We start from the raw sequence: 25,973 nt of genomic DNA, 5'->3' as shown, positions 1-25,973 counted from the left end.
CCAGTCATTGCAATCAACCCATGGCACCTGGTTCTGCCCAGTGACCTCCGGCCAGAGCATTCAACATTTCTCGTGGCCTCAAATTTCACTTCGACTGGCACAAGCGCCTTGGTGACATCACCGCCACTTAGTGGTGAACGGCAGTTGTTGTGAATGTTTGTATTGTGTGCGCACTGTATATGTATGCTACGTGTATGATTTGTGCGTGTGGTGGATGTGTATGTTGTGTCGAGTATACCGTGTGTGTGAAGTTAAAGAAATCTGAAAAATAAATGTGTAAAAGAGGGAGCATTGCAGAAAGGCAAAGCCACATATGACAACCAATTTAATGGTAATGTTCAACAGTTAACAGAAAATTTAAATCGTGTCATGCATAACAATAAAATTATACTTCTATATTACGAAAAATAAACCCTACTTCTTTGCAAATCGACAATATTGCATTATTACACTGAAATTACATATTTACTGAAAGCTTTCACTGGTTGGATTACGCCTACAGTTGCATGCATTCTTGTAGGGAGAGAAGCCTGTGAATAACGTGAACACGATGGAGCTTCTCTGGGTCACGTTCTTGGTTACAGATCTTCCTCGACCCCACTTCACGCGTCCAGGGCGCTCCTATTGTTTTTTTCCGTAAATCACATCAACACCTCCACATCCACAAACTCCTGGGGGTCATCTCTCCCTCACAGGCCGAATCCTCCTGGTTCATGCTGCCTCCATCCACGGGTCCTAGAGCCAAATATTCATCTTCCCATTCCACATCACTCCTGACCACGTTGTAAGGGGAGGGGGATTTACCTCTAGTTCATTTGGTTCATTGCTGCACTTAAGATTTTCTCTAGCCTTCGTGTGGATCTGCCCATGACTGTTTCGGCATTTTGACCGTATAAATGAATTCTCACCAGTGTGTGTTCTGCTCATGCTTCATGCTGCCGCAATCAAACTGGAGGTCAGGTCCTGGAATCCAATCTTCATCTTCACATTTTACTTTCACTTCTTCACATTCCACCTTCACTCCTGGCCACATTGAAAAGGGGGGATATTGTTCTGGTTCCTGTTTAATAAGAGATGGGGTCACTGCAGCACTTTGACTCTCACTTGTGGATTTGCCATTCCAGTCTGTGTGGGTCTTCTCTTGACTGTTTTGGACTTCTGACCTTGTAAACGCATCCCCACGCACATTGCACGTCAAAGGCATTTCGCCTGTGTGCATTTTTTGATGTCTGTTAAGATGTGATGAACGTGAAAATGACTTCTCACACACTGTGCACTTGAAGGGCTTTTCAGCGAAGTGTGTTTTCTGATGTCTGTTAAGATGTGATGACCGTGTAAATGTATTCCCACACAGAGTGCACTTGAACGGCCTTTCACCTGTGTGTTTACTCTGGTGAATATGTAAATCTTCTGACTGTGTAAAAGCCTTCCCACACACAGTGCACTTAAAGGGCATCTCAACTGTGTGTGTTCTCTGGTGAATATGAAAAGATCCTGCATGTGAAAATCCCTTCCCACATACAGCGCAAAAGAAGGGCTTTTTACCAGTGTGTGTTTTCTGATGTGTCTCAAGATGCGATGACCGTGTAAACGCATTCCCACACACTGTGCACTTGTAGGGCTTCTCGCCGGTGTGTGTTTTCTGATGTCTGTCAAGATGTGATGACCGTGGAAATTCCTTCCCACAAACAGTGCACTTGAAGAGCTTCTCTCCAGTGTGCGTTCTTTGGTGAATACGCAGAGATCTTGAATCTTTAAATGCCTTCTCACACACCGTGCATATGAAAGGTTTTTCATGAGTGTGTGTTTTCTGATGTGTGTCAAGATGTGATGACCGTGAAAATGCATTCCCACATACGGTGCACTTGAACGGCTTCTCGCCAGTGTGTGTTTTCTGATGTCTGTCAAGATCTCCTGACCGTGTAAATGCTTTCCCACACACAGTGCACTTGAAGGGCTTTTCGCCAGTGTGTGTTCTCTGGTGAATACGCAGAGATCGTGCATCTTTAAATGCCTTCCCACACACAGTGCACTTAAAGGGCTTCTCGCCAGTATGTGTTCTCTGATGTTTCTTCAAATTGCCCATCTGATCCGTGCTGTATGAACAAAGGGCGCATTGGTGCCTTTTAATTCCAGGCTGTGTCGAGTCTCTCTGCTCCATGTGATTGATTCTGTAGATATATATTAAACACAATATAAATAAAGTTTACTACCTGTAAAAACTTGTTTTCATTGATGAACAAAAGGGTGGCATAGATTAAACTGCTGAACCCAAACAACTACTTGCAAACTACACCGATGTGTATAAGGATTAAGAATTAAAACCAGTATATATGGGATGACCCAAAAATACAGGTGTTAAGATGTTAAAACACCAAAGAGACATCCATTATTGCAAGACATCGAGTCTGCATCACCTACACATCATGTTTGTGGTAAAGCATGCAAACAAATATGCTTTGAAAATTATGTACGCATTATCCTTGGAACTGGTTGGCCTACACCAGAGCTACAGCCTTCGTTCTGGCCTTGCCTCACCAGTGTTAGAACAAAGAACAATGCCACAAAAGGTGAGCAGTACAGGACAATGCAAATACCAAAGCATTAATAGATCGGGTTGAGCAGTTATATCTCGATAGAATGTTAATGGCAGTCAGTTTGAACATTTGTTAAACTAAATTAAATAACCCTAGATATCTGATTTGTTACGCGTTTTAATACGTGATTAGTTTAACACGTAGGCTTTTGCGACCAATATTCATAAGGTTTGTGGGTTAGATCGCGTGAGTATGTGTCGTAACCCTCTACCACCCGATACAGCCAATTAGTAAGGGATTTGTCACGTAAACAAAATAACAAATAGTTACTACTTGAGCCCACCGGTGTGTTGGAGAGTAAATCCACAACATTTACAATTTGAGTACGACGTTTCGCTGGTAATTACATCCAGTTAAGATGACAATAACCCTGTGTAATTCGTTAAAATAAAGATTGTGTGCTTACTTTTTGTCTACCCTTTATTTATTTTTTAATTACTCTAAAAATACGTAATTGGGAAACACATGGTAATCGTTGATCCTGTACTACAAAAAGTTGCAGGGCTCTTTGGCACGGTGTGAAAAAAGTTCAACATACATTATCCAAATAAGGCCAGTGTTATTTACAAATGTTAGTTGTTTTGCATGTGCTTGTTGTACAACCACTGCCAACGGGACCTCACCAAACAATCCACTGAAACTGGCATTGGCCAAACATGACATTGTAAAAGAAAAAACTGGATTTGCAAATGACTCAACTGGTTCGGATTACTGCAAAACACCGTCACCTCTACCGCGAAAGTTGGCAGAGCACTGCTGGACTAGTCTTAAGACTGACCGAGGTCAAGTAATCAGACAGACGTAGAAAAGTTTAACACATAGGCTTCGCGACCAATATTCATAATTAAATAAAGGATTTAGTTTTAGATCGCGTAAGTATAAATGTGTCGAAACTCTCCACCACCCGACACGGCCAATCAGTAAAAGATTTGTAACATAAACAAAACGCCAAATACTTACTACTTCAGCTCACCGGTGTGTTGAAGAGTGAATCCATAACATATACAATCCGAGTACATTTCAGATCGGGCCGATTTGCCAGATGCTGGATGTAATTACCAGCGAAACGTCGTACTCAGATTGTAAATGTTGTGGATTCACGTTTTTACACACCGGTGGGCTGAAGTAGTAACTATTTGGCGTTACTGATTGGCCGTTTCGGGTGGTGGAGAGTTTCGACACATTTACACTTACGCGATTTAATCCAAAAACTTTTATTATGAGATGAAGGCAAATTACACGAGAATCACCAAAGACGATAACAGCAGCAGTAAGGGCTGCAGGCCAGCCTTGTGTGGGGTAGGCGCCACATTGTAAATGTTTCAGTTTTTTTAGTTTTGCTCCGTTGCCCCAAGCTTGCATTTTGGTGTGGAAAAATCGGTGGGAATTTATGTGCGTACAATTTGTACTGTATACTTTTTAACACGTAGGCTTTCGCGACCGATATCATACGTAAGTTTTTTGTTATTTGGGTTAGATCGCGTAAATATTTGCGTATATACATGTTGTGGCTTGGCTCTCCAACAAACCGGTGTGCTGTACTAGTGACGAATTGTCCACGTTCTGTTTACGTGACAACCCTTACAAAATTTCGATTTAAAGCTTTCGTGAGTGCAGGGATTCATCTTCTTGGTTCTTTCGGTAAAGTCATGTAGAATGGAAACAATAAAAATAATAAAATAAAACAAAATAATTCTCACGACGTTTCTGCCACAACGCAAGCAGCCGTCATCAGGTGAAGACCAGGCCTGTGTCGGGTGGTGGTGGGTTTTAACGACACATTTATATACTTACGCGATCTAACCCCCCCCCCCCAAAAAAAAAAAACTACTTTATTTACATTAATTTATCATGACTCGCTTACCTTTGTCTCTATTGTGGCACCATATGGTTGTCTGTATTGTTTGTTGTTGATGGAAACTTGCTGGACCCCCTCAGTCACTACTGGACATCTGTGAAAAAGAGCGTGATAGCCCATCAGATGTCCTCCTCCTGCGGTTCTAAAATACCGCTCATTATTCCGTTGTATCACAACCAATCCGCAGTGCAAACTGTACGTAAAAGCAATGAGGCAAAGAGAGAGATCAGAACAACAAAACACACACAAGGAGTCGGTCACGTAAATTAAAGTTACATAGACACCGGCGCGATTGTGCCGTGGGACGAGGTTTGCGTTGTGGGCTGACCAGAGTGGAATGCGCGGAGTCTCTCCTCGGCGAGGTGCAGCAAACAGAGGGGGCCTGAGGACAAACGAAAACGAGAATTTAAAAAAAAATCAGCCGAGAGGCAGCAGTCTCAGGGCCCGCACGGCTAAGCCCCCCTCCGCCTTGTAATGTTACAACCTGTACATCGATTTACACAGCTGCTATATTTATTCTCTCCATTGATATGCACAGACAAAGAAGGCATAGGGCGAGGCTTTGCGCCTGGGTAAACAACAACAACAGCAGCAGCTGTAGCAGTGGTGGTGATCTCACACGGGAGACATCAGCAGCTGTAGTAGCAGCTGTAGTAGTAGTGGTGGTGGTGGTGGTGATCTCACACGGGAGACGTCAGCAGCTGTAGTAGCAGCTGTAGTAGTAGTGGTGGTGATGATCTCACACGGGAGACGTCAGCAGCTGTAGTAGTAGTAGCTGTAGTATCAGCTGTAGTAGCTGTAGTAGTAGTAGCTGTAGTAGTGGTGGTGGTGGTGATCTCACATGAGAGACAGCAGCAGCTGTAGCAGTAGCAGCTGTAGTAGTAGCAGCTGTAGTAGTAGCTGTCGTAGTGGTGGTGGTGATTTCACACAAGATACAACAGCAGCTGTAGTAGTAGCTGTAGTAGCAGTAGCTGTAGTAGTAGCAGTAGCTGTAGTAGTGGTGGTGATCTTACACGAGATACATCAGCAGCTGTAGTAGTGGTGGTGGTGATCTCACACGAGATACATCAGCAGCTGCAGTAGCAGTAGCTGTAGTAGTAGCTGTAGTAGCGGTGTTGATCTCACACAAGAGACATCAGCAGCTGTAGTAGTAGCTGTAGTAGTAGTAGCTGTAGTAGTGGTGGTGGTGGTGATCTCACACGAGATACATCAGCAGCTGTAGTAGCAGTAGCTGTAGTAGTAGCTGTAGTAGTAGTGGTGGTGATCTCACACGAGAGACATCAGCAGCTGTAGTAGTAGCTGTAGTAGTAGTAACTGTAGTAGTGGTGGTGGTGATCTCACACGAGAGACATCAGCAGCTGTAGTAGTAGCAGCTGTAGTAGTAGCTGCTGTAGTAGCAGTAGTAGTAGCTGTAGTAGTAGCAGTAGCTGTAGTGGTGGTGGTGATCTCACACGAGAGACATCAGCAGCTGTAGTAGTAGTGGTGGTGATCTCACACGAGAGACATCAGCAGCTGTAATAGTAGTAGCTGTGGTGGTGGTGATCTCACACGAGAGACATCAGCAGCTGTAGTAGTAGTGGTGGTGATCTCACACGAGAGACATCAGCAGCTGTAATAGTAGTAGCTGTAGTAGCTGTGGTGGTGGTGATCTCACACGAGAGACATCAGTAGTAGTAGTAGCAGTAGCTGTAGTAGTAGTAGCAGTAGTAGCTGTGGTGGTGGTGATCTCACACGAGAGACATCAGCAGCTGTAGTAGTAGTATCAGCAGCTGTAGTAGTAGTAGCAGTAGTAGCTGTGGTGGTGGTGATCTCACACGAGAGACATCATCAGCTGTAGTAGTAGCTGTAGTAGTAGTAGCTGTAGTAGCTGTGGTGGTGGTGATCTCACACGAGAGACATCAGCAGCTGTAGTAGTAGCTGTAGTAGTAGTAGCTGTAGTAGCTGTGGTGGTGGTGATCTCACACGAGAGACATCAGCAGCTGTAGTAGTAGCTGTAGTAGTAGTAGCTGTGGTGGTGGTGATCTCACACGAGAGACATCAGCAGCTGTAGTAGTAGCAGAGACGTCAGAGCGAGCGTCAGAGCCCCGACGCGAGGAGCGTCTCGCGCCGATGACGTCACGGGGAGTCGCGTGCCCCAGAAACGGCGGGGTGGGAGGGGTGAGTGGGGGGGGTCAGTGGGTGTGTGAGTGGGGGGGTGTGGCTGGGTGTGGGTGGGGTGTGAGGGGGGGGGTGTGCGGGGTGTGGGTGGGGTGTGAGTGGGGGGGGGTGAGTGTGGGGGTGTGAGTGGGGTGTAAGTGGGGGGTGTGAGTGGGGTGTGAGGGGGGTGAGTGGGGGGGGGTGTGAGTGGGGGGGTGAGTGTGGGGGGTGTGAGGGAGGGTGAGTGGGGGGTGAGTGTGGGGGTGTGAGTGGGGGTGTGAGTGTGTGGGGTGAGTGTGCGGGGTGTGGGTGGGGTGTGAGTGTGGGGGGTGTGAGTGGGGTGTGAGGGGGGGGTGAGTGGGAGGTGAGTGTGGGTGTATGAGTGTGGGGGGTGTGAGTGGGGTGTGAGGGGGGGTGAGTGGGGGGGGGGGGTGTGAGGGAGGGTGAGTGGGGGGTGAGTGTGGGGGTGTTAGTGGGGGGTTTTAGTGGGGGGTGTTAGTGGGGGGGGAGGGTGGGCTGTGAGTGGGGGAGGGGTGAGGGGGGGAGAATAAGGGGGTGAGTCGGGGGAGGTGGGCGTGTTTAGATAGGGGGTGAGTGGGGAGAGGGTGAGTAGTAGGGGGTGAGTCGGAGGGGTGAGTGGGGGGGGTGATTGGGGGCAGGAAGTGGTGACGAGTGAGTGGCAGCGGGAGTGAGTGGCGGAGGGTTGGGTGAGTCGTGGGAGGTGAGAGCGGGGGGTGTAAGTGGGGGGGGGGGTGATTTGGGAGAGGGTAATGAGGGGAGTGAGTAGGGTGTGAGCGGATTTAGTTGGGGTGTGAGTTGACGGGATGAGTGGGGGCGGTGATTGTTATGGGTGAGTGGGGGAGGTGAGTGGTAGGGGAGTATAAGGTGGGGGGACGGGTGAGTGGGGGGTGTGAGTGTAGAGGGGTGAGTGGGGGGGGCAGGGTGAATGGTGAGTGTGGGGGAGGCGAATGGGGGGGGGGTGAGTGGGGAGGCTAAGTGGGGTCATGTTAGTTGGGGGGTGAGTGGGTAGAGGGTGATTGGAGAGTGAGTAGGGGGGGGGGGGTGAGTAGGGGGGGTGAGTGGAGGGGGGGAGGGGTTGGTGAGTGGAGGGGGGGTGAGTGGAGGGGGGGTGAGTGGAAGGGAGGGTGAGTGGGGCAGAGTTACTTGGTGGGTGAGTGGGGGGGTGAGTGGCGGGGAGGCCGGGAGGGGGGCTGGGTTAGTGGAGGCAGGGTGAGTGGTGGTGGGTAAGTGGAGGAGAGAGGAGAGGGGGAGCGTGGGGTGGTGAGTTGGAGGGGTCAGTGGGAGTAAGTTGGGGGGATGAGTGGGGTTTGAGTGGGGTTGTGGGTGAGAGTCGTGATTGGGGGGAGCTCGTTGGAAGGTGAGTGGAAGAGGTGTGTGGGGGGTGGTAACGGTGTGGGAGCAGGGGGAGTGGGGCGGGGGGTAGTAGGGGTGAGAGGGAGGGGTGAGAGGGAAGGCCTCGGCAAGGTAAGGTAAAAGTACCTTACCTTTTACCTTACCACAATACAATCACTCTACCCTACCTTATACCCTTTAGCAGGTAAGGTAAAAGGTAAAAAGCAACGAGCCTACCTTTACCCTTACCCCGTACAGATTACCCGATTACAGGGTAATTACTGGTGTACTTCACATGAAAAAGGTTTATAACGGTAAATGCTAGGTAGAGCGCTTTATATACATATAGAATACTCTCGATTACAATTTTACACGCTATCTTTGAACTCGTCGTTGTTGTATCCTCAAATCTTGTAACTCAATTTTAACCTACTTCTCAATGTGGTATCGACTGCAAACTTCGTATACTTGTTTCATACGAATGACAATACTGTATTCTATCATAAAAAAAATAAGAAATAGATTTTTAAACATTCTTTTTTACATTTTATGTTTCGGCTTGGATCTTATTGTCAACGGTCAACTGACGTTGGCTGTAATTGGCCACGGTCCCTTACGTTATGGCAAGCTTCGGGGCCACTTCCTGGATTCATATACTTCCTGGAGTCGTGGAGTTTTGCCATTACTAGCACATTTCATAAAAGCGTGTTTTTAAAAACTTTTTAAAAATATTACTTATTAAATGGAGGCCATGGACTGCGCCACGGAGCTTTTAGCGGTAAACAAGGTACCGTATTTACCGGGTAATACTCCGCGCTACCTTTACCCTACCGGGTAATTCTTTCGAGCTACCTTTACCCTACCCTTTACCTTACCCCTTGGCATGTCGACACCTTTACCCTTTTACCCGGTAAAAAAGGTCAATTACCTTACCTTGCTGAGGCCTATGTGTGGGGACAGGGTGAGTGGTGGGGGGTGAGTGGGGAGGTGAGTGGGAGGGGGGGTGAGTTGGGCAGAGTTCGTTCGGGGGTCAGGGGTGAGTAGAGGGGTGAGTCGGAGGTGTGGGTGCGGCAGAGTTAATTGAGGGCTGAGTCAGTGGGGGTGTAACAGAGGTCGCAAACGGGTTTTGATTCCTTACCCGTACGCGTACCCGGCCGCACCATAGTCGCAAACGGGTACCCGTACCCTACCCGATACCCGGCTACCCGTACCCAGCCGGGTATCGGGTAGGGTACGGGTACCCGATTGCAGGCGCGGGTGGGTTGATTCTAGGAACTTGAATTGTGAGAAGAGACAAGACGTTGGGAAATGAGTGACAAACGGTTACTCACCAGTGACTCACGGCCTTCTCACTCATTGGTTGGGGTGAGTCACGTGCGGCTACCCGTACCCGTACCCGGCCGCACCAGGGTCGAAAACGGGTACCCGTACCCGGCCGGGTACGGGTAGCCGGGTATCGGATAGGGCACGTGTATGGGGTACCCGATTGCGACCTCTGGGGTGTAAGTGGGGGGGGGGGGGGGGGGGTGAGTGGAGGGGGAGGTGAGTTGGCAGATTTAGTTGGGGGGTAAGTGGGTTGGGTGATTGGTAGGGGTGAGTGGAGGGGTGAGTGGGATAGGTGAGTTAGGTGGGTGTGTGGGGGAAAGGTGAATTGTGGGGGATGAGTGGGTGGTGAGTGAGGGGGGGGTGAATTGGGGGGGGATTAGGGGCATGGTGAGTGGTGGGGGATGAGTGATGGGGGGGTGAGTGATGGGGCAGGGTGAGTGATGAGGGGGTAAGTGGGGAGGGTGAGTGGTGGGTGATTGGGGGGGTGATGGGGGGCAGGGTGAGTGGTGGGGGTTAGTGGTAGGGATTTGTGGGGGGGGGGGGGGCGAGTGGGGGGTGTTAGTGGGAGAGTGAGTGGGGAGAGCCTTTGTAGGGGGGTTAGTGGGGGTTTGAGTGGGAAGGCTGATTGGGAGGGGTGAGTGGGGAAGAGTTAGTTTGGGGGTGAGTGGGGAGAGGTTGAGTGGGGGGGTGAGTGGGCGGGTGAAGATTCGTGCTGGATGCAGTCACATTTGCTAACATGATTTGTATTGGAAGTTAAATTGTAACATGCAATTTTATTGAGGGACTGTCTGTTGCCTAAGTGTGATCTGGGACTGTATTTGTTTTGTAGTGGGTAACAAACTGGAGGGAACTTTCACTTAGAGGCCACACCTTTATTATATCAATTTAACAACTCAACGAGCTACAATACGAAGAGATAACACGGCCCCTTCACCCGATATGCTAGCTCGCCTCTGCGGCTATTCCTACGGCTACCCTGCCAGGGCTTGAGTCTTCACCGACGTCTTCACTGGTTATAAGCTCGGAGCTTCACTGGTACAGCTCCAGCCTCACCCAAGACAGGGGTTCCGCTTTGCCGATAGGGGTCTTCTCTTCAGGGCTTCAGATGTTCAGTCCTCTTCAGCTGGACGATACTGACTCGAGCCGTTCAGAGCCCTGACTTATATACAGGGTCCCGGCTCACTCCGCCCCTGACCACGCCTCCCTTCCAGAATTTTCTCGAAGGTCCTGGAGAATGAGCTCATCCCCCAGCCCCCTTCCGGGGGCCTGGGGTCCCAACCGTTGGTCCCGATGCTTCCCCCCAGGGATTGCCCAGGGCCAACTGCGCATCATTATTGTTGAGCCGATCCGGCCTCCCTTCCGCTCTCTACTGGCCTGAGATAGTACTGCCAGCTACAAGTAGTGGCGATCGTGGCCAACCCAGCCACCACAGTTTTACTGGCTTTCCGGAGCTTGGGAAGTGATTATACAGTTTTAAGTAATATACGTTATCTATTTACTTAAGGGGCACCACGGTGGTGTGATGACATATTCCTCGCCTGATATGCAGGAGGTCGCGGGTTCGATCCCGATCCAGACCCTGGCGCCTACATATTTGGAGTTTGACATGTAAGCTTTCGCAACCAATATCATCTATAATAGTTTTTTTGTTAGAGCGCGTAAATATATAAATGTGTCGTTAAAACCCGCCACAAATCTGTCTGTTGCCTGATGAAGCTAGTTTTAATTACTGGCGAAACTTCGTACTCAGAATGTAAATGTTGTAGCGTGGCTCTACAACACACCGGTGTGCTGTACTAGTGACGAATTGGCCACGTTATGTTTACGTGACAACACATACTAAGGGCACGCAGCACTGCGCTACAAACCCGGCAGAGACCCGAGTTCGATTCCCGGTCACGGCCACCATCAACACCAGTGACGGTGATCTAAACTGGTCATGGGCCTCCCCTAGGTCAAATCAGCCTCAACCGTGTACCCAGAGCGGTGTGTAAACATCACGATCCCAACCCTTCCTGTGCCGTTCCGGCCTTCATAGGTGGTGCTCGCTAACAGCGCTTGCCCCAACATACTCTTAGGTTTTTTCGGTAAAGTCACGTAGGTAAAAACAAAAATAAATAATAAAAATAATAGAAATAATAGAAATAAAATAATAAATCACGACGTTTCGGAGGCAACACAAGTCTCCGTCATCAGGTGGGACCGTCACAGCTACATTTACTGTATCACCTGATGACGGAGACTTGTGTTGCCTCCGAAACGTCGTGATTTATTATTTAATTTCTATTATTTTTATTATTTATTTTTGTTTTTACCTACGTGACTTTACCAAAAAAACCTAAGAGTATGAATCCTTGCAGTCACGAAAGCTTCAAATCTTGCCCCAACAGTTCGGTAAAGGCTACACGGGGGCTATCTGTATTTGTTTTGCCCCCCCCCGCCTCCAGACTGTCCCCCTCTGATCCGTCCCTTCCGTGCTGTCTCCAAACTTCTGAGTGAATAAAAAGCAAAATGTGCCGATCATTTGTAATTAATTTGCATTGCATTTATTTGAACACGTGTTTATGCCTCTACGGGAAATGTGTTGCTTATGGTGAATGTATTGCGCTTTAATATACCATGTAGTAATAACATGGAATGCTTTGTTGCCGTTATAAAGATGACGAAAAAGAATAGGCTGTACCATTTCCAGCAATAATACAACAACCGCCATTCGCCACTAAGTAGCGGTGACGTCACCACGACGCTTGTGCCAGGCCATGTGCACCTTGAGGCCCCGGGAAGTGTCGAACGCCCGCTGGCAGGAGGTTACGGGTCAGACCCAGGTGCCACGGGTCTACTGACTGAGATGACTCAGGTGACTGGCTGATGCACCACCTGTGCCCCCTACTGTGCCAACTTGCTGTACTTTAGCCACCCGGCGCTCCGCTCGTTGTTGTGAGCGTCGCTCCTCCGCCCTCCGTTGTTGTTGGAGGGCGACTGCCTCCAACTGCCCAGTAGCGTCCTTCACGAGCCTCCTCCACAGAGGCCGATCTTGACACCGCTGGTACCAGTCATCGGCAAGTCCACTTAGCTCCACGTCCTCCTGTACCACATCACTCCATCTCTTCTCTAGGCCGTGCCGCGCCCGCTGAGCTCCCTCGATCCGGCCGAACAAAAGCTGTTTAGGCATGCGGTGGCTGGGCATGCGGGCTCCATGACCTAGCCAACGCTGCCTTGCCTGCCGGAGGAGCTCACCAATGGGACTTTGCCCAGATCTTTCAAGGATTTGTGAGCTCCTCACACAATCCAGCCTGCTGATTAAACCCAGGATTGATCGTAGGCAGGCCAGCCTAAACGTTTCTAACCAGCGAAGATGCTCCATTTGGGGGGTCCACGTTTCACAATAATACAGGAGGTGGTAAGACATCCATGCACAAAATAAACACCCATTATTGCAAGGCATCGAGTCTGCATTCACGACACACGCAAATGTACTTTGACAATTAATATAATGTATGCATTATTCTTGGTAGTGATTGGCCTACACCAGAGCTACAGCCTATTTTATTGCCTTGTCTCACTAGTTTTATACCAGACATCAATACCAAAAGGCGAACAGTACAATGACAATACAAATAGCAAAGCATTAATAATGGGTGAGTGGGTAAGTGGGTGGGTGAATTAGTGAGTGGATGGGTGGTTGAGTGAGTGAGTGGAGGTCTGAGTGAGTGGGTGGATGAGTGAGTGGGTGGGTTCTGGAATAATCGTCTGATGATGTGAATGAGTGCTTGAGTGGCTGAATGAGTGACTGGGCGAGGGAGTAAATGGGTGACTAGTCAAGTTGGTAAGTGGGTCATTGAATGTGCTTGTCTATTAATGTGCATGTGGAGAGCGGTAGCGAAGCAGGGAAAAACCCGGCGATCCGAGTTCGAATCCCGCTCACGACCAACACCAGTGACAATTAACTGAACTCAGCCTCAAATGAGTACCTGGTGTGGTGTTTGGTAAACATCACCACTGGGGAGACAAAGGCAAGCCGGACGTGGTGTTGGCCACCCACCCTCTCGTGTTCCGTGCCTACCTTCAAAAGCGTTGCTGCTGCCTGCTAACAGCACTTGCCCCAAACGTGCTTTAATAGTATTGAGGGATCTTTGTCTGTGTCTTTAGATATATGTGTAAACTATACAAATTATTTTTTTACCAGGTAAGGACATCTGAGTTATATAGCTCTTTTTCAGAAGCGACCTGTCACAAAATGATAGCTGAACGAAGTGGCTTATCATGTGGAAATTTATAAAGGTGTATCAATGTGAATGTGTATCTCTATGTATGTCTATGCATGTCTACATGAGTATGTATCTCTCTACCCGTTCACGACTAAGTGGCGGTGCAGGCTAGGTGCGTGCGTGTTTTAACACACACGTGTGTCCGTGTATTGTGAGTGGGTGGGTGAATGGCTAAGTTGGAGCGTGGGTGATTGGATGGGTGCGTGCGTAAGTGGGTGAGTGAATGAGTCAGTGAGTGAGTAGATGAGTGAGTTAGTGGGTGGATGGGTGAGTAAGTAGGTGAGTAAATGAGTGAGTCTGTTGGTTAATCAGTGAGTGGGTGGTTGAATGAGTGGGTGGATGAGTGAATGAATGAGTGGTGAGTGGGTGAATTAGTGAGTTGGTTGATAGGTGGGTGAGTGGGTGGGTGAGTGGATGAATGATTGAGTGGTTTAGTGCGTGGATGAGTGAGTGGATGGATGAATGAGTGAGTCGGAGAATGAGTGGGTGAATGAATAAGTGGTAGGGTGACTGATTGGTTAATGGGTTGAAAATGAGGGAGGGGGTGAGTAATTTAATGATTGATTGGGTGGGTGATTGAGTGGGTGAGTGAGTGGGTGGGTAAATTAGGGACATTACCACAGCGCATATTACAGGCTAGGTGCGTAGGTCAATTAGTGGATGGCTGAGTGGGAGCGTGGTTGTTTGAGTGAGTGGGTGGTTGAGTGAGTTGGTGGATGAGAGCGTGAGTGGGTGGATGAGAGCGTGAGTGGGTGGATAAGTGATTGGATGGTGAGTGAGTGGGTAGGTGATTGAGTGAGTGGGTAGGTGGGTGACTAAATGAGTGGGTGAATGCATTCATGAGTGAGTTGGTGGGTGAGCAAGTGGATTGATGCAAGAATGAGTGGGTGATTGGGTTAGAGAGTGGGTGGATAAATTAGGGACATTACCACAGCGCATATGCCAGGCTAGGTGTGTGGGTGAATGAGTGGATGGGTGAATGAGTGGATGGGTGAGTGGGAGCATGGTTGTTTGAGTGCATGAGTGGGTGGATGAGTGAATGGATGGGTGGGTGAATAGGTGGGTGAATGGGTATGTGGGCGGGTGAATGAGTGTATGGGTGGGTGGGTGAGTGAGTGGATGAATGAGTGGATAGGTGAAATAATTCATGAATGAGTGGGTGATTGAATTAATGAGTGAGTGGGTGGGTGACTGAGTTGATTGATTAATGAATGAGTGGGTGGGTGGCTGGGTTAGTGAGTGGGTGGGTAAATTAGGAGCATTACCACAGCGCATATGCCAGGCTAGATGCGTTGTGAAATGAGTGGATGGGTGAATGAGTGGATGGGTGAGTGGGAGCTTGGTTGTTTGAGTGAGTGGTTGGTTGAGTGAGTTGGTGGATAAGTGCATGAGTGGGTGGATGAATGAGTGGATTGGTGGGTAAATGGGTTGGTGGGTGAATGCGTAAGTGGGCGGGCGAATGATTGTGTTGGTGGGTGCATGAGTAAGTGGGTAAGTGGGTAGGTGAGTGAGTGCGTGAATAAATGAGTGGGTGGGTGAATGCATTTGAGTGAGTGCGTGATTTAATTAATGAGTTAGTGGGTGAGTGAGTTGATTGATGAATGAATGAGTGGGTGGGTAAATTACGCACATTACCAGAGCGCATATGCCATGATAGGTGCATTGGTGAATGAATGGATGGGTTAATTGATGGGTGAATGAGTGGATGAGTGAGTGGGAGTTTGGTTATTTGATTGAGTGGGTGGCTGATTGAGTTGGTGGATGAGTGCATGATTAGGTGGATGAGTGAGTGGATGGGTGGGTGAATGGGTGAGTGGGTGGGTGAATGGGTGAGTGGGTGGGTGGGTGGGTTGGCGGGTGAGTGGGTGAGTGAATGAATGAGTGGGTGAATTAATTCATGAGTGATTAAATTAATGAGTTAGTGGGTGGATGAGTTGATTGATGAGTGGGTGGGTAGGTGGATGTATGAGTAGGTGGGTAAATTACGCACATTACCACAGCGCATATGCCAGGCTAGGTGCGTGGGTGAATGAGTTGATGGGTGAATGAATCATTGGATGGGTGAGCGGGAGCGTGGTTGAGTGAGTGGGTGGTTGAGTGAGTGGGTGGTTGAGTGAGTTGGTGGATGAGTGCGTGAGTGGGTAGATGAGTGGATGAATGGGTGGATGGGTGAATGACTAAGTGGGCGGGTGAATGAGTGTGGGTGGGTGAATGAGTGTGGGTGGGTGAGTGAGTGGCTAGGTGAGTGGGTGGGCGACTTAATTAGTGGGTGGGTAGGTGAATTAATTCATGAGTAAATAGGTTATTTAATTAATGAGTAAGTGGGTGAGTGAGTGAGTGGGTGGGTTAGTGAGTGAGTGGGTGAATCAGTGAGTGGGTGGGTGAATGAGGGAGTGGGTGGGTGAATTGGTGAGTGAATTAATGAGTGAGTCAGTGTGTGGATGAATGAGTGAGTGAGCGTGCAGATGATTGAGTGAATGAGTGGGTGAAAGAGTGAGCGGTTGGGTCAGAATGTGAGTGAGTGGGTGATTGAGTGGGTGAGTGCGTTGTATTCAGTAGGCGTGAGAGAGTGGGAGGTGCGGGGACTCTCAGTCGGCCTGTCCCTTGTTGAGTTGCGTGTACTCGCCCAGCCCCGACTTGAAACGTGGAATTCGGACCAAGCCCAGACGGTTTGCAACGCTCTGTACCTGCAGATAAACATTCGGACGCGTGGAATATGAGACACCAGGCGGAGATATTGGGGGGGGGGTGTGAGACACGGGTGGAGGGAAATGAGATACGCAGGGAGAAATTCATCAGCAGGTTGAGACAAGGCTGCCGTGGGTTTAAATGGCGGCCTACTTGGACGCCCACCATCTACCAGATTGGAAAAATGCCAGCCATAGCAGCTTCATGAGTAACTGTTTTTAAACTCAGCAATTCCCCTCACAAGGTGAGGAGGAGGGGGGGACGATGCCAACCCCATTTGCAAGCTATGATACAATTCCTGCCTGTAACCTTCATCACGTTACACACCTTGGTTGGCAGGAAACGCTGGTGTCTCGTCTTGCCTATCATAACTTTCGCCTTCTTCTGCCTTTCATCTCCTCTCATTTAGCTCTCTGTTTGCTTTCATTTTGTTCTCGTATTCTCAATATTCGTACCATTCTGTGTGAATGTCTTAAATTTTTAGGAACTTTTATTTGTATTGTTAGTTATTTTATTATTTTATATACGCGGGTCTGGCCTGGCTAAGCGATTGCAGCACTCTGGGCTTCTCTGTCCTGCCGCCTGCTGTCGGCCTCGCCCATCTGCTCACCAGGCTGTCCCTGGTCGCTGCCAGCGTGCTCCCTGTGTGCTGCTGTCGTGTTCCGGGCCTCTGGGCTGCCGCCATCTCTATCCGGTCTGCTTCCAGTCTGCAGGCTGCTGCCATCTCTACCTTGGCCTGACCTGGTCCTCGGGCTGCTGTTGTTTCCACCTGACCTGATCAAGGTACGAAGCATCAGAAGCTGCGGGCGCTGGCTGGGGGAGTTTTCCTGCTTTGTAACGAGCTCTGAGATGTCCTGTACTACCCCTGCTGGAGCCCTGATAAAGGCTGTCTGTGACGAGCTCTGACGCGGCGATGTCGCCATGGTGGGACTTCCTCCTCGAGCAAAACACATCGCCGTCACGGGACAGATTCGTCACCGAGCAATCACATTGTCATTGCGGGAGGCTTCCTTGCCAAACAACCGCATCTACATCGCAGGACAACTTTCTTGTGGAGTGACCACATCGCCAATGTGGGACGGCGATGTTGTGACTTGCCAAGCAGCAGTTGACTTTTCATAATGATTGTTTTTTTTTCGCGTTGAGCGTTTCTTAGTTTACGTTTAATAGATTTACTGTCTGGCCCCTGTAGTACATTGGGTCTCCTTAGGAAATTGCCCTACATCCATCATGGGGCGGGTCGTAACACGATAATCTCCTAACTCCTGCACAAGACCTCTTTTGCTGATCCCATTATTCCTAGATCTCTCGTTACTAATGCCACTCCAGTTGATGACTGCTCTTTGTGACCAACCAATCATTCCCTTTAAAGGCACCCGCAAGCAAGTCTACCGAATGAGCACTGCTCAATGTGCGTTTACTTTCCAGTCAGGCGTTGGCAGGGAATTAACTCATTAGCAATAATTTGCAATCATTATTGCACATTGGGATCCTGGGATGGAATGAGCATTATACATTTGAATTATTATTGTTTGGTACTTTTTGTGTGACGAAGACCTGGCATAGGCCTTTTTATTATTTTTTACTTAATATGGCCACCCCTTCAGGTTTCATGAGAAGCCCCAGTCATTTGACCGGGGGGGGGGGGGGGGGTGTGGTCGTCTGGCACTAATTCACACCAAATCAGAAAACCTTAGTCATCTGTCAATACCAATATTTTGGCCGTTTGAGCGCCTGGCATTGGTCTAGAAACCTAGTTGGGCCCAGCCAATGGTAATGTCGTTGTACCGCCCTCCCACGCTGACCCTCACTTTCTTTTCTGGATTCTCTGAGTTCCTGTCCAAGGTGTGTACTTGCATTGAGCGTATTCTGATTCTTGATTACTTCAACCCACATGTTGATGCATCACCTAAACAACCAGCTCAATATGTTTTGGCCATTCTAAATAGTTTTGGCTTCACTCAGAATATTAAAAAGCCCACTCACTCTGGTGGACAGACCTTAGAAATCGTGTCTTCTCTTGGGATCCAGGAATTTCTGATCATTCAATGGTTATCTTTAATGTCCCTTTTCCCCTCCTGGTTCATCAACTAGAGACATAATTTCATTTCGTAACATTACATCCATTACCTCAACTTCTCTTATGGAGGCCCTCTCCTGCTCTTCCCTCACTTAGAAATGTTATCTCCCTGTCAAGGCGTCTGCTCAATTATATAATTCTGCACTGCCACTTATGCTTGACCGTTTAGTACCTTTCCAAACTCATGGATCTCTTCTAGGAAACATTCTCCATGATACAATGCTAATGAGGATATAAAAAGCTATTGTTCTTCATGCTGACGTACATGGAGGAAGTCTGGTGTAACCATACATCACCAGCTTTTAAAGAACAGGCCCATGTCTCTTTGGTCAACATTTTAATTGCTAAAGCATCCTATAGTTCCCAGTTGCATTGCAGTGAGCAAGGATAATGCACGAACCTTATTTCCGACCATCAATCATTTTCTGCATGAGGACAAACATTTTAATTAATATCTGCCCCCCCCCCGTTCCCCTTCTATCTGATTTACCCCAACCCCATTATTACACCTGCCAAACTTACCTTTTTGATTGTTGGTTCTCGATCAACCTGTTGTCCACTGGATCCTTTCCCTTACAGACTGCTATGGGATAACTTTTCCACATTGGGACCCTGTGTTCTTGGCCTTTTCAACAAGTCTTTTGAGACTGATATAGTTCCTGGTACTTAAAAAATGGCGGCAGTCACCCCACTGTTAAAAAAGCCAGGTCTTGACTACAAGCTTACCAAACATTTTTCCCAACTTCCTTCTCTAAGATCCTGGAATGTGCTCTCGCCTCTCGATTCTATCAGCATCTTGCCATGTACAACTTATCCGACCTCTTTCAATCAGATTTCAGGGCTGTACACAGCATTGAGACAGCTCTTGAGAGGGTGATCAACGATTAATTGCTGCAAGCAGTCAGGGAGCAAGCAAGTGTTATTGTCCTGATAGCCCTTAGTGCTGCGTTTGACATCATTGACCATGGGGTCCTTCTTGAATGATTGGAACACTCAGTGTGGATTTCTTGTCATGCATTACAGTGGTTTCACTCCTATTTGTAGAATCGCGTACATTATTTTACAATTGGTGGTGACAAATCTCCAATGATATTGGTTCAATGAGATGTTCCACAAGGATCAGTACTTGGCTCCCCTCTATTCAATGCCTATATGGCACCTCCAGGCACACTGCTATGACATCTGGGCTTGCCATATTACTGCGATGCTGATGACACGCAAATGCATGTCCGCATAGGCTCCAATTGTGTAAGGGAAATCACTTCATTGTCTGCATCATTATCTCTGGTGAGATCTTGGCTTCAGAAGAATTTTATCTTATTAAATGCAGACAAAACCAAAGTTCAAATTAATTTGTTCCCACTTAAAGTTGTCTAAGATTGTTTTATATATATATAGATTGTTATAATATATGTGTAGTGACATAAGAAGGGAGGGGCTGCTGGGGGCTCTGGGACCCTGGGCGGGCCAGGCGCTTAAGCCTCTTGGCGCCAGGCGCTGGGTTCCCAGGCGGGTCAGACGCTTAAGCCTCTTGGCGCCAGGCGTTGGGTTCCCGGGTGGCCCAGGCGCTTAAGCCGCTTGGCGCCACCAACGGGGGGGGGGGGGGGGCTGTGTGTGCTCTGTGGGATATCTGGGGGCGCACACGGCCCCACCCCTCGTTGGAGACTAGGCATAAAAGGGGAGCTCCCTGGACGATCAGGGCCAGTCGTAGCTCAAGACCCAAGACACAAGACCAGCCATCTGAGGACCCTGGGATGTTGTGAGAGCCAGTGGTGGGACTCTGAAACTCCCGACTCTACGATCTTGTGAGGGCGAGTTCCAGAGCGTAGCCAGAGTAGAGTATCTAGGCTGTGTACCTAGGCTGTGTACCTAGGCTGTAACAGAGTATCAGGAGAGTTGGAGAGTTGGAGAGTTGGAGAGTTGGAGTGTTGGAGTGTTGGACTGTTGGAATGATGGATTGCAATAAAGAAGTTACCTCTACAAGTGTCTCCGGAACCCGTTACATTTGGTGTCAGAAGTGGGGTTCGAACCCACGCCTCCATTCGGAGAACAGATGTTAGTTCCCCTCCGGTTTCGTAAACCCCTTGACTACGACGCGTTCATGGGGGGTGCTGTGATCGGGCCTTCGCGTTCAGCTGAGCGGGTGTCGGACCTCGTGTGTGCACAAACGCTCGTTGCGAAGCGACCACGACCCCTTTATCCAGGTCCTTAACGCGGGATTGGAAACGGCCGTTATCTGTCAGGGAATGGTGCTTGCTCACGCGACGCCAGCCCCGCCAGAAGATGTGATCGTGGGTCACGTAGGGGGCGAGTCCTCTTCCGTTGCCAAGCCAGGTCCTGACACAGGATGGCTCGACGTGCTTTGCTCCACTTCTGCCGATTTGTCACCATTACAGCATGCTAAATTACGCACGCTGCTGAGCGATTTCGCCGACGTTTTCAGTCAAAGCAAATTCGACATTGGCTGCACTAAATTGCTAAGCCACCACATCGACACGGGTGATGCCGCTCCAATTCGTCAAAACCCATTCCGGTTGAGCCCTGCCGAAAAGGAACATGTACGGGTGGCCGTCAACGATATGTTGGCGGCCGATGTCATTGCGCCATAAAATAGCCCATGGGGGGCGCCGATCGTTCTTGTTAAGAAGCACGACGGGAGCCTCCGCTTTTGTGTTGACTTCAGGAAACTTAATAAGATTTCTGTGGCCGACGCCTACCCGCTTCCCAGGATGGACGAGTCGCTCGATGCCTTAGCAGGTGCGCACTACTTCTCCACCTTGGATCTCCTCTCGGGGTTTTGGCAGCTACCCCTTGATGACGCATCCAAACCAAAGACGGCCTTTCGCACGCCGCAGGGACTGTTCCAATTCAACAGACTTCCCATGGGTCTTCACTCGGCCCGGCGACGTTCCAGCGCCTGATGGAGCTGGTCCTCGCTGGGCTCCAGTGGGATTCTTGCCTAATCTACCTCGACGATGTAATCGTGTTCAGCAAAACTTTTGATGAACACCTCACGCGATTGAAGGCAGTTTTCCTTAAAATGCGGGCGGCTAACCTCAAATTCAAACCGCAAAAGTGCCACCTCATGAGGGATTCGGTTCGTTACTTGGGCCATATTGTCAGCCGCTCGGGAATTACCACGGACCCCGAAAAGACAAATTGCGTGCGCTCATGGCCAACTCCTACCTCTGTTGGGGAGGTGCGGAGTTTTATCGGCTTCGCCTCATATTATCGACGATTTGTTGCGGGATTCGCATCCATCGCGAAGCCCCTCCACGCATTAACGGCCAAAGGGGTAAAATTCCATTGGGGAGAGTTAGAACAGGCATCGTTCAATGCCGTCCGAAAAGCACTGGTCGATGCTCCTACCCTGTCTTATCCAGATTTTACCACTCCGTTCATTCTGGATACAGACGCCAGCAACACCGGAATTGGAGGGGTGCTGTCGCAAATTGTCAATGGAGTGGAGCGCGTCGTTGCCTATGGCACAGGGTGCTGTCGCCCGCGGAGCAACGTTACTGCGTGACGCGCCGCGAATTGCTTGCTATCGTTTTTTTCATAAAGCAGTACAGACCATACGTGTATGGCAGGCAATTCACAGTATGCTCCGACCACGCGGCGCTACAATATGCCTTGCGAGTGGACCAACCATCTGGACAGCTCTCGCGTTGGCTCGAGATCCTCCAGGACTTTGCGTTCACTGTCATTTACCGCAAGGGGATTCAACACGGGAACGCCGACGGGTTGTCGCGACTGCCGACCAATGGGCGCTGTGCTTGTTTTTTGGGTGCGGGGCGTTGTAAGCAGCCTGACGGGGTACTGCCCCCATCCCTTGCGGCCGCGGCCGGGGATGGGGTCGGGGACCACGGGGCTCCCTCCGCGCAAGTTCCACAGGACGCATTGCTGGGCCTCGGGTTGGACGACTGGGGACGTCTTCAGATGGAAGACGTCTCCCTCCTCAAATTGAGACGCCGCGCTAGGGATGCCGAGGGTCACAGGGGGCAGGGGGGCCCCGTATCATATGTCATCCGGGAAGGCGTCCTCATGCAATGGGATGGGGGGTCCCAATCCCACACGTTGGTGGTGCCCACCTCCCTGCGGGGGCGACTTGTGTGGGAAACCCACAATCGCCTCTTGCACTTTGGTGTTCAGAAAACACTAGCTAAAATCCAATTGGAATTTTTCTGGCCTGGCATGGCAAACGATGTGGCTGACCTTGTGCAAGGTAGCACAGAATGTGCACGGCGGAAACCACCTGCTAGGCCGTCCTGCCCGCCGCTCCAATCCATTAAGGTTTCCCGGGTCAATGAGATCGTCGCATTGGATATTTTGGGTCCATTTCCCGCTACTCCTCGGGGTAGTAAGTACCTTTTGGTTGGGGTCGAATATTTTACCCGATGGGCCATGGCCTGGCCACGCCCCAACCAGTCTGCAGCAGCCATTACGGAGGCCTTTTTCCAGGGCTACGTCCTGGATAAGGGTGCTCTCGAATGCCTGCTGACCGACCAAGGGAAAAATTTCTCTTCCACCCTGTTGCGGGATGTGTGCAACCTGCTAGGGACACACAAAATTCGCACCTCGCCATATCACCCCCAGACTGACGGTATGGTCGAGCGATTACATAGGACACTTACCTCCATGCTAAGCCACCAGGTGTCTGAGTCACAGACTGATTGGGATCTCCACATACCTGGTGTCTTGGCCGCCTATAGAATGGCGCCCCATGCTGCCACGGGGTACTCGCCATTCTATCTTATGTATGGTACGGAGGTTTGCCCCCCAATCGACGTACAATTGCGCATTAAACAGCCCGCACCTAAGGCTAAAATTGCCGACCACATCCGTGCTAATGTGCGTCGTCTCGTGGATGCCCGGGAGGCTGCTCAAAATAACTCAGAAGCCCGTCAGCTTGCCAACGAGCGGTTGCGGAATCTCCGCACGTCCCGCCACGTTTGGGTAGAAGGGGACCGCGCCTGGCTCCACTGCCCGCAGGTACCATTGGCTACTTCCTCAAAACTGCTTAAGCCTTGGAGAGGCCCGGTTGTTATTATTCGCGTTCTCTGCCCGCAGTGTGTCAGGATCCAGCATGGCAAGCGACGTTGGTTCGTGCACCCGTCACGTCTAAAACCTTACATTAAACCCTACACCTCCTTCACTTCTCCGGGGTCGAGAGCGCGACATGTCTGACGAGCCGCGCCGCGATGATGCTGCTTCTAACTCTTGGGCAGGTCCCGCTGTCCCGCCCTCAGGTGCCTTGGGAATGAAACCCGCCACGGCCGACCCAGCGGGAACAAGCTTGCCCGCGGGATCAGCGACCCAGGACACAAGCGCATCAGCGGGTCGTCGGTCCCCTCCCACCTCCGTCGCGACCGATGGACCTGCCACTCGGACTCGCTCCAAACTCAAAGATTTTCATGACCCCCGCCCATGAACTCTCATCCCAACGCGACGCCACTCACCTTGCCATCATGTATAGTGGGCGATTGGGGCGTGCGTTCATCCTGCATATATGTGTTTATACAGTGTTGTTCTGCATCGGTGGCCTGGAGTTTTTTTTATACGCGTGACCACAGGAGGGAGAGAGGCGCTGTCTTCACATTTTTTTCTTGATTTGTCACACACTCATTCTAATGGTTAACAAATAATTTATTGTACAATTGTATTTTTTTTGACAGCCGGGTCGGCTGGAGGCTACGTAGAGGGGGATAATGTAGTGACATAAGAATGGAGGGGCTGCTGGGGGCTCTGGGACCCTGGGCGGGCCAGGCGCTTAAGCCTCTTGGCGCCAGGCGCTGGGTTCCCAGGCGGGTCAGACGCTTAAGCCTCTTGGCGCCAGGCGTTGGGTTCCCGGGTGGCCCAGGCGCTTAAGCCGCTTGGGCGCCACCAACGGGGGGGGGGGGGGGGGGCTGTGTGTGCTCTGTGGGATATCTGGGGGCGCACACGGCCCCACCCCTCGTTGGGGACTAGGCATAAAAGGGGAGCTCCCTGGACGATCAGGGCCAGTCGTAGCTCAAGACCCAAGACACAAGACCAGCCATTTGAGGACCCTGGGATGTTGTGAGAGCCAGTGGTGGGACTCTGGAACTCCCGACTCTACGACCTTGTGAGGGCGAGTTCCAGAGCGTAGCCAGAGTAGAGTATCTAGGCTGTGTACCTAGGCTGTGTACCTAGGCTGTAACAGAGTATCAGGAGTGTTGGAGAGTTGGAGAGTTGGAGTGTTGGAGTGTTGGACTGTTGGAGTGATGGATTGCAATAAAGAAGTTACCTCTACAACTGTCTCCGGAACCCGTATACAGGAGGTCATAAGTTTTGGTGTAGAATTTGATCAGCCATTGCCATTTGAGGCACATGTATTGAGTAGTCAGAACAAGATTTTTCCACCTCAGAAGTATTGCCTGGCTTCGTCAATTCCTCTCACCTGATGATTTACAGAGTATGGTCTATGCATTTGTGTTTTCCCAACAACTATTGCAACACATTACTGATTGGGATTCCGAAAAAGGTGCTTGGTAGACTTCAGCTCGTTCAGAATGCTACTGCTAGAATGCTTACACTAAGACCATTTCACGAGCACATCACACCCTTTGTCTTGTTCTTGCATTGGCTACCAATCAAATATCGAATTGATTATAAGGTGCTGCTATTGACCTACAGGGCTGTCAATAGGTTCGCCCATCATTACTAACACCAATGAAGTCCTTGAGATAGTTTTTATCTCCTTATTAGTATTCCGAGGGCAAGGCTATATTCTTAGGGTGATCTGGCTTTTGTCAATGCAGCTCCAAGACTATGGAATGCGTTGCCTCTGATAACACTGCTCTACAATTTTTAAGACGTCATCTGCATCGGAGATGAAATGTGCTATATTCTATGGTTCTTTCGGTAAAGTCACATAGATAGAAAAATAATAACAGTAAAATAATAAAAATAAAGTGAATACAAATTAATAAAATATCACGACGTTTCGATCGCAACACAAGCGGTCATTATCAGGAACAGGGAGGTTAGCCTCTGAGGGCAAGCTGTTTAGAAGGTTTCTAGATGGGCGGGACAGCTAATGTTAATGTAGGAGAGGGCCCCGACACCGCCAGTAGGTCTACATGAATCAAAGCATTGCACCTGGCTCCACACACCCACACTGCTGACGGTGGAGGTGGACAAGAAAACAAATCAAGTCATGACCCAAAGTGGTTGATGACATCTTTCCAATGATTGCCGAGTTTAAAAACGTCGTCTCGGTTGAAATTGTGTCTGTGTCTGTATATATGGATGGCTTCATGAACAAATATTTGTTGATAGCCAGTCGGTTGCAAAGTACCATCGTCTTAGAGAAATCAATTTCATGTAGACCTACTGCCAGTCGCCAGGTTCGTATTGCAGCGCGCTAATCAGTACACGACTCACTATGACACACACTTACCCTCACCTGGCGTCGGGAGCTCAGTATCCACAGCACGAGAAGGCCCAGGCAGAGTGCGGAGCAACAAACTGCAGCCAACATCCCCACGTTGGGAATCTGCACAGACAAGACAAAGATCCCCCGTCTAGCCTTAACAGATGGTCAGGGCATGTGCGTTTAGCCAGTACCATCAATTATGAAGGGCAGCACGGCACACGGCAGGTTGGGTGGACCACAGAATGCTACTGTAAAGCCATAGACCACCGAG

The 25,973-nt window shown here is 49.6% G+C and overlaps 2 protein-coding genes across 8 annotated transcripts in view; both read right to left on the bottom strand.

Annotated features, from left to right (window-relative positions):
- Nucleotides 1–308: 308 nt before the first annotated feature.
- LOC144737488 (uncharacterized) lies at nt 309–6,568 on the bottom strand. 6 transcript variants are annotated; one of them, XM_078620199.1, is made up of 4 exons: nt 5,075–6,568; nt 4,784–4,837; nt 4,462–4,549; nt 309–2,171 (listed from the first exon to the last, which is right to left on the bottom strand). In XM_078620199.1, the coding sequence occupies exon 4, from the start codon at nt 2,159–2,161 to the stop codon at nt 905–907; it is 1,257 nt and encodes a 418-aa protein (XP_078476325.1). In that variant the 5' UTR covers nt 2,162–2,171; nt 4,462–4,549; nt 4,784–4,837; nt 5,075–6,568; the 3' UTR covers nt 309–904. The 6 variants fall into 6 exon arrangements, with proteins under 6 accessions (XP_078476325.1, XP_078476324.1, XP_078476326.1 ...); XM_078620198.1 differs by having other exon boundaries at nt 5,140–6,568; XM_078620200.1 differs by having other exon boundaries at nt 5,199–6,568.
- A 5,164-nt stretch (nt 6,569–11,732) lies between these two features.
- The window catches only part of LOC144737489 (uncharacterized), a 71,092-nt gene continuing 56,851 nt past the window's right edge, over nt 11,733–25,973 (bottom strand). The window contains exons 7-8 of one of the 2 annotated variants that reach the window (XM_078620204.1): nt 25,733–25,822; nt 11,733–16,225 (exon numbers count right to left, since the gene is read on the bottom strand). In XM_078620204.1, coding sequence (XP_078476330.1) covers nt 16,127–16,225; nt 25,733–25,822 — 189 coding nt within the window. In that variant the 3' untranslated portion in view covers nt 11,733–16,126. Of the gene's footprint in view, nt 16,226–25,726; nt 25,823–25,973 lie in introns of both variants that reach the window. The other variant, XM_078620205.1, reaches the window with a different exon arrangement.

The sequence above is a fragment of the Lampetra planeri genome, chromosome 70 (genome assembly GCF_965212315.1).
Source record: "Lampetra planeri chromosome 70, kcLamPlan1.2.h2, whole genome shotgun sequence".
Lineage (NCBI taxonomy): Eukaryota > Metazoa > Chordata > Hyperoartia > Petromyzontiformes > Petromyzontidae > Lampetra > Lampetra planeri.
This window is presented reverse-complemented; position numbering and strand designations above follow the sequence as displayed.

Bases quoted from the DNA above. Each gene is read 5' to 3' on its own strand.
- LOC144737488 (XM_078620199.1), bottom strand. From the start codon at position 2,161: ATGGAGCAGAGAGACTCGACACAGCCTGGAATTAAAAGGCACCAATGC.